We start from the raw sequence: 8,466 nt of genomic DNA, 5'->3' as shown, positions 1-8,466 counted from the left end.
GGGGGTCCTCCATTTTAATAGCCAGTAAAGGCTAAGTATACAGCTGTGAGCTGATATTAATAGCCTGGGAATCTCCATTGGTATTAGTTCATTGCAGGCTTTAAAAATCTGCCCCACCCATCAGCTTTTCCTCTCCTGGGTAACCCCTAAACCCCCGCAGCTTTTTTCGGTTTTGTGTTTTCATTCTTCACTCCCCTTCTTCCCAGAGCCATAATGTTTTTATTTTTCTGTCAATATGGCCACATGAGGGCTTGTTTTTTGCAGGACGAGTTGTAATTTTGAACAACCTCATTGGTTTTACCATGTCATGTACTAGAAAATAGGGAAAAAAATCCAAGTATGGTGAAATTGCAAAAAAAGTGCAATCCCACACCTGTTTTTTGTTTGGCTTTTTTACTAGGTTCACTAAATGCTAAAACTGCCCTGCCAATAAAATTATCCAGGTCATTATGAGTTCATAGACACCAAACATGTCTAGGTTCTTTTTTATCTAAGTGGTAAAAAAATCCAAACTTTGTTAAAAAAAAATTGTGCCATATTCCGATACCCGTAGAGTCTCCATTTTTTGTGATCTTGAGTTGAGTAAGGGCATATTTTTTGCATACCAAGTGTATGTTTTTAAAAATACCATATTGGTGCAGATACGATCTTGTGATCACCCATTATTGCATTTTAGTGCAATGTCGCGGCGAACAAAAAAATGTAATTCTGGCATTTTGACTTTTTTTTCTCGCTATGCCATTTAGCAATCAAGTTATTCCTTTTTTTTATTGATAGATCGGAAGATTCTGAACATGGCGATACTAAACATGTGCATGTTTAATTTTATTTTTATTGTTTTATTTTGAATGGGGCAAAAGGGGAATGATTTGAACTTTTATATTTTTTTACATTTAAAAAATTATATATATTTTTGGCATGCTTCAATAGTCTCCATGGGAGACTAGAGGCTGCAACAACCCGATTAGCTCTGCTACATAGAAGCGATGATCAGATCCCCTCTATAAAGCAGATTTACTCACTTGCTATGAGCACTGTGCACTGGGCGGCGCTCACAGCAAGCCAGTACTGACAGCCATATAGGTCTCCAGTGAGCCTCCGGTTGTCATGCCAATACATTGCTTGATAGGTGTCACCGGTGTGCATATTTCCAGCGCGATTTCCGGAAGCGTAATATAAATGCGCTGTCAGCGTTTGACAGCAGCATTTAAGGGGTTAATAGCAGCGGGTGGATCACGATTCCACCCGCGGGTATTCTGGTAACATGTCAGATGTTCAAAATACCTGATATGTCAGGAAAGATGTGGGCTCACCGCCGGAGTGCACATCAAAAGGGAGGGAGTCTGACATCGGCGTAAATGTACGCCCGATGTTGGAAAGGGGTTAATAAAATAACGCAGGAGCCTCACCAATTTTTTCAGAAAAATAATCTTTTAATAATTAAATACATGTACGCTAAGCTGCACACACAGTATACTAACTGTATATGTCAGTGACATCTTTATATCTATCTATTCTATGTGTATATACTGTGTGTAATCCATCTATTATACGCTGTCTGCTCCTGCTGAATTGCCGGCTTTACTTCTGTCTATCGACCATCCAGGCTGAGAACCACTGGTGAATGAGCTGCTGCAAGTGCATACTCAGTGACCGGCAGTGACATCATCGAGGTTACCTTCGGTCACTGAGGCTGCGTTCCCAGCCGGGCTGAACAGTGGTTCTCAGCCTGGACAGTCGCATCTTGACACCATACAGGTTGAAAACTGTTTTCCCCTAGACATGTATTACGGTGTGGGACAGAACAACAGATATGTGAGGTGTATTGTTGTTTTTTTTATTTTTGGTTTATTAAAGGAGAAAGAGGGCTTTTGTGCAATAGTCGTTTGGTGAGTATAACTGTGTTTGCTATTTTTAAATAATAAAGTAAAAGTGTGTTTTGTTTTATTTCCAATAAAAGACTTTACTCTAGACGTATCTTTATTTACAATATAACTATAGGATTAGTCATTGTCATGGTTCCACTCCTCAGGGTGTCTGGGATGCAGTTACTGACAGCTCGGCCGTCCAATCCGGTACAGAAGCATGCTGAAGCTGTCAGTAATTTGATTGACAGCATGGACATCCAATCTGGTTCCAGGGTGTGCTGAGCTGTCAGTGTGTTGATTGACAGCTCGACTAGCCAATCTGTGACTGGGAGGTATCGGTTGTCTCCAAGTGTTCACTATCCTGGGTGATTGCCATGCCTACTTAACTGAGCAGCTTGTCCCAGACCATTGCCAGATGTACAGTACATTCAACAAGTGAGGTCTATGCTCCCTGTGCCTTGAGTTCTGTATGCTTGATCTGTTGCCTGACCTTGGACTTTGTTCTGACCGTCCAACTGTTTAACCTCTTCTGCTCCGATCTGTTATCTTCCCGGTACTCTGACCTCAGAAAATGACCTTCTGTTTATGACATACCCTCCTGGCTTCTGACCTTGGACTCTTTGACCACTCTGACTCACGGCTTGACTGTGAGAAGTGACTAGCACTAATGGGTAGGAGTTATATAGATACCTCTCCATTACTAAGCCGTGGACTTGATGTCACTTGACAATACAAAGGAGACATTAACCCCACAAATTTGAACCCCACTTGCCACCACTACAGGGCAAGTGGGAAGCACCAGGCAAAGCGCCAGAATTGGCGCATTTAATAGATGTGTCTTTTCAGGGCAGCTGTGGGCTGCTATTTTTAGGTTGGGGGAGGTAATATCCATGGCCCATTACCAGTCTGAGAATACCAGCCCTCAGCTGTCTGCTTTAGCAAGGCTGGTTGTCTAAAAAGGGGGGTAACCCATTATTCTTGATAACCAGCCTTGTTGAAGCTGACAGCTGAGGGTTGCAGCCCCCAGCGGTGAGTTTTTCCTAGCTGGCTATAAAAAATAAAGGGGAACCCAAACTGGGTTTTCTTTTTAATCATTTATTTACAGTGCAAGAGTCGGCTAATTAATTCACCTGCCAGCAGCTCCAGATCCGCAGTTATTAGCTACAAAAACCGTGTGCACTACTGGAGAAGAATGGTGCTAGGTTAGGTTCCCACACCTTCATAGACTATAAAGAAAAAGAACCCAGCACTCAACTGATGCTTTAGTGCAATTTTAATCGTAGTAGTACCCAATAAACGTTTCGGTCCTTGAATGGACCTTCGTCAGTAACTACATGTGAAAACCAAAAACAAGTGTAAACAAAAATTACAGAAAATAAAGATGCATACAAAATAAAGTATATACAAGGTATTTTGGAAAAGGACAATAGCATCGATACAAAACTCTGGTCAATCTATACATAGAGTATATGCTGGGGAGAAAATAACCCGAATATCTAGGCTGAATTATGTTCCACTCAGGATGAAATAAGGAAAGATACACCAGAAAGATAATAGTGGGAGAGGAGGTACATACCGTACTGTAGAATAATAGAATAGACCGTATGGTCATAGGGTACAAAAAAGCAGCGTCTGTAAGTGTAAGAAAGTCCCATAAAATTCCCATGGACCGGTAAGCACATGGTGTCAGGGGATATAAGGTAAAACATACCTTATGTGTGAGTCAGATAGGAGCGGTACTGTGGGTGGATAATGAAAAAGAAATTACATACCGAAGAGAAAAAAAAAAAAAAAACCACGAGCGCTACGGAAAGCGCGGCAAGGAGAAAGTAGAAAAGGAATGACAATACAGGCAACATAGGACAAGTGATATGTAGCTGAAGTGCCTATACGGAGATGATATGCTGGGTGAACAATCTCCATGGTGATAGGTGCTCCTATGGTCTATAGGTCTGATTAGTGATATGATCAGCTAGGTGAGGATAACCAGCTTGGTCCAGTGAGGTGTGCGGGTAGACCGAAGTGATCAGTACAGACGACTCTAGAGGTAAAAGAAAGGAAGAATTAGACCATGGTAAAAATTGCATCAATGACTTACAATGGTAAAAATAACAAAACCAGTAAGATAGAAGAAGTCCGTAATGACCTGTGGGAAAATAACATGATACCACATTGCAGAGCAAATCACCCGATAGTACCATACAGTCTCAGAGAAAAGAGGCTAAATCATAGTCTCTATTGAGTCCCAGTGGGTGGAGGGTCTCCAATGTGTGGATCCAAAACGCTTCCCTCCGCTTTAGGCGAGCAACCCGATCACCACCCCGCCGGATGGGGGGGATATGTTCTATTACCTGGAACTGTAGCTGTGAGATATTATGACCCAAATTATGGAAGTGGAGGGGGATGGGTAACAACAGGTTCTTACAGCGGACCGTGGATTTATGTTTGGAAATCCGATCGCGAATAGGTTGCGTTGTTTCACCTATGTATAGAAGTCCACAGGGACATTTGATTAAGTATATAACCCATGATGAAGCGCATGTGAAATACTCCGGGATTCGGAATGACTTTCCAGAGCGAGGATGATGGAAGCGGGGTCCTTTAAGGACATTATGACATTGAGAGCAGTTCAGGCATGGGAAGGTCCCGGTACGTGGACTCTGTAAGAACCGTTGGCGGGGGGATGGAATACCTGATCCCAAATCTGCCCTGACCAACGAGTCCTTTAAGTTGGGTGGACGTTTGAAACAGGGAAGAAAAGGGTTCTGAAACTCAGTAACGTTGGGGTAACCCTTGGACAGCAGGTGCCAATTCCGGCGTATTGACCTATGTAGAATGTACGCAAACGGGTGATATGAATGAACAAACGGGATCCGATTAGAGGCTCTATTGGGTCGTGGGGTAGGGGGGGCAGCGGCTTTTTCCAGTATTGCTGGCGGGTAACCCCGTTGAGTGAACTTAGAAGCCATTTCCTGGAGGCGGATCGATCTAAGCTCTGTGTCAGACACAATCTTAGAGACCCGATAAAATTGGGACTTAGGTACTGAATTTTTTGTGGCCGGAGGGTGGAAACTCGTAAAATGTAACAAACTGTTACGGTCAGTGCTTTTAGTGTAGAGGTCGGTAGTGAAAGAGCCATCAGGTTGTAGAATGACTAAGGTGTCTAGGAAATTGATCTGTGTAGTACTGTGAGACATGGTGAAAGAGATACCTGGCCAGGCCGTGTTCAGCCAGTCGAAGAAGAACGCGAGGGCTTCCAACGAGCCCCCCCATATGCAAAAGACGTCGATGTAACGTTTCCATACAAGGACGTGGTCACGAAATAGTGGGTGAGGGTATATCAGACTCTCCTCAAAATCGGCCATGTAGCAATTAGCATACGGGGGTGCTACGTTGGAGCCCATCGCGGTACCACGGATTTGTAGATAAAAGTCATCCTGGAACAAAAAATAATTACGGGTAAGAATGATGGTTAGTAGGTCAATACACAAGTTGATCTGGTTGGGTAGCAAGCCGGACTGGGTCAGGAGTTTATGGACCGAATTGATGCCTTCTATATGGGGGATAGATGTATACAAGTCTTTTACATCCATTGTTACCAGAATTGAGTGTGGAGGAATGGGACTTATGTCTTTCAGGATGTTAAGGAAGGATCCTGTGTCCAGGATAAAGGATTTTGATGTCCTAATCAATGGGGTGAGAATTTTTTCTAGGTAAATGGCCAGTGGGGAGAGGATAGAGTCGGTAGAGGCGACTATGGGCCTCCCTGGGGGTTTCTCTAAGTTTTTGTGGATTTTGTGAATGGTATAAAATACTGGGGTGATAGGGTGTAGTTTGGTGAGGAAGTCCCGTGTCTTAGGGTCTAGGACCCCTAACTCAATATATTTCAAAAGAGTGTCCGAGATGATTTGACGAGTCACGGATAGGGGGTCGTGTGGTAATTTAACATAGATCGTGGGATTACCTAGTTGGCGTTTGATTTCAAGAAGGTAGTCCGATCTATTCATAATCACAAGGGCGCCCCCTTTATCTGCAGGTTTGAAAATGAGGTTGTTGTCGTTTTGTAGGCCCCGTATGGCTTGTCGTTCCATGGGAGAGAGATTGGGGGGAAAAAACAATTTACCCTTTCTGATATCCTCACATAGTAATTTAAATGATTCTTTCACAAAACCTATGAAAGATTCCATGGCGTGTGAGCCTTGGGGAGGTCTGAAATGACTTTTGGTGTAGAGCCCTAGGCTCCGTGAAGAGAGAGGACCGTCAGATGAGCCCGTGGAGGGTAGGGTAGAAGAAGATTCGGGAGATGTGGAGAAAAAGGCCTTAAGTCTAAGTGATCGAAAGAATCTCTGAAGATCCATTTCAAGATCAAATGTATGACATTGGTATGATGGACAAAAAGACAAACCCTTCTGCAGGACTTTGTATTCCGCTACACCAAGTAATCTATCAGAGATGTTAATTACCAATGGATTGGTACCTGAGATCTCGTTATCCTCCCTTGGGCCGAGTCTCCTCCTATGTCCGTGGCCGCGCCTCGTGGTCTTCTTCTCGGGAAGCGTTGTCGTTGGCCTAAAAAACGGGGTGGAAGTGTGGCAGGGGTACCCAACTCCTGTTCTGAGCCTGATGTTGAGTAGTCGAGGGAGGTACGCTGGGCCTGGCGAGATGGGTTTCGACGTCCGGCATAATTGTCCTGCCATCTGTATACCTGTTGGCGCTCGTAGTCCTCCGTGTCCCTATTGAATTTGCTACGTTTTCTGTCCTCTGTCTCCCGTCGGTGCTTCTCGATGTTTCTGGATATTTGGTCCTTGAGGGTAATCAGTTCCTCGGGGGTCCCAGATGAAGACAGTTGAGCCTCGATGGATTTGATGGTCTCGGAGCTTGTGGAGATCGCTTTCTGCAGGTGCTCAATCGTCAGGGTAATAATGTCGAAAGAACATTTATTTAATATTTGTTCATATCTGGTGCAATACTCGGGAGAGTCCCGAAACAGTGTGGGACGTAGTGGAACCCGTAGACCCCTAGGGATCCGTTGTGCTCGAAGATACTCAGAGAGTGTGGCACAGTGAAGTTCGATGTTGGTAAGGTGACGGAGTTCCCTTTCTAGATCTCTCCCCCTTGCTTCCCTAGGAGGGATTTTTAAAAAATCGCTACTGAAAGTGGAACGTGCCAGGATATTCGAGGTCTCCTCAGCATTATAGGAGAATGTGGACATGACCCGTCAGTGTGCAATCACGTAGGGGAAGATTATCAGATACAAAAACCGTGTGCACTACTGGAGAAGAATGGTGCTAGGTTAGGTTCCCACACCTTCATAGACTATAAAGAAAAAGAACCCAGCACTCAACTGATGCTTTAGTGCAATTTTAATCGTAGTAGTACCCAATAAACGTTTCGGTCCTTGAATGGACCTTCGTCAGTAACTACATGTGAAAACCAAAAACAAGTGTAAACAAAAATTACAGAAAATAAAGATGCATACAAAATAAAGTATATACAAGGTATTTTGGAAAAGGACAATAGCATCGATACAAAACTCTGGTCAATCTATACATAGAGTATATGCTGGGGAGAAAATAACCCGAATATCTAGGCTGAATTATGTTCCACTCAGGATGAAATAAGGAAAGATACACCAGAAAGATAATAGTGGGAGAGGAGGTACATACCGTACTGTAGAATAATAGAATAGACCGTATGGTCATAGGGTACAAAAAAGCAGCGTCTGTAAGTGTAAGAAAGTCCCATAAAATTCCCATGGACCGGTAAGCACATGGTGTCAGGGGATATAAGGTAAAACATACCTTATGTGTGAGTCAGATAGGAGCGGTACTGTGGGTGGATAATGAAAAAGAAATTACATACCGAAGAAAAAAAAAAAAAAAAAAAAAAAATTACATACCGCAAAAACCGGCCGATCAGAGAAACGCTCTAGTGCAGGGGATTTACCTGAGGAGACCGAGCTGGATGGTGGTGCTGTCAGACGCGGTGTCCACCGCTAGTCTGATCAGAAGTAAGTGCGGCCGCCATCTTATAAGAAAGGGGCGGGACAAGCCAGCTCCAACAGCCAATCAGCGGCTGGGTGGCAGACAGGAAGTGACGGCGCGCTATGAGGACTACCTCAGTGTGCAGCTCAATGAGAGTTCCTGTGTATGGTGACCGGAAGTGACATCACGTTGTCATAGGGATAGGGCAATACAATGGGAAAGAAAAAAAAAAAAAACCACGAGCGCTACGGAAAGCGCGGCAAGGAGAAAGTAGAAAAGGAATGACAATACAGGCAACATAGGACAAGTGATATGTAGCTGAAGTGCCTATACGGAGATGATATGCTGGGTGAACAATCTCCATGGTGATAGGTGCTCCTATGGTCTATAGGTCTGATTAGTGATATGATCAGCTAGGTGAGGATAACCAGCTTGGTCCAGTGAGGTGTGCGGGTAGACCGAAGTGATCAGTACAGACGACTCTAGAGGTAAAAGAAAGGAAGAATTAGACCATGGTAAAAATTGCATCAATGACTTACAATGGTAAAAATAACAAAACCAGTAAGATAGAAGAAGTCCGTAATGACCTGTGGGAAAATAACATGATACCACAT

General features: G+C 43.8%; 1 protein-coding gene across 1 annotated transcript; it reads right to left on the bottom strand.

The window, feature by feature from the left end:
* Positions 1–3,764: 3,764 nt before the first annotated feature.
* LOC138670015 (uncharacterized) lies at positions 3,765–7,976 on the bottom strand. Its single transcript, XM_069756975.1, has 2 exons — positions 6,346–7,976; positions 3,765–3,909 (listed from the first exon to the last, which is right to left on the bottom strand). Exons 1-2 carry the CDS (start codon positions 7,078–7,080, stop codon positions 3,895–3,897), a joined length of 750 nt encoding a protein of 249 aa, XP_069613076.1. The 5' UTR covers positions 7,081–7,976; the 3' UTR covers positions 3,765–3,894.
* Positions 7,977–8,466: the final 490 nt, after the last annotated feature.

The sequence above is a fragment of the Ranitomeya imitator genome, chromosome 3, assembly GCF_032444005.1.
Source record: "Ranitomeya imitator isolate aRanImi1 chromosome 3, aRanImi1.pri, whole genome shotgun sequence".
Taxonomy (NCBI): Eukaryota; Metazoa; Chordata; class Amphibia; order Anura; family Dendrobatidae; genus Ranitomeya; species Ranitomeya imitator.
Note: the sequence above shows the minus strand (reverse complement) of the source record. Positions and strands in the feature narration are given on the sequence as shown.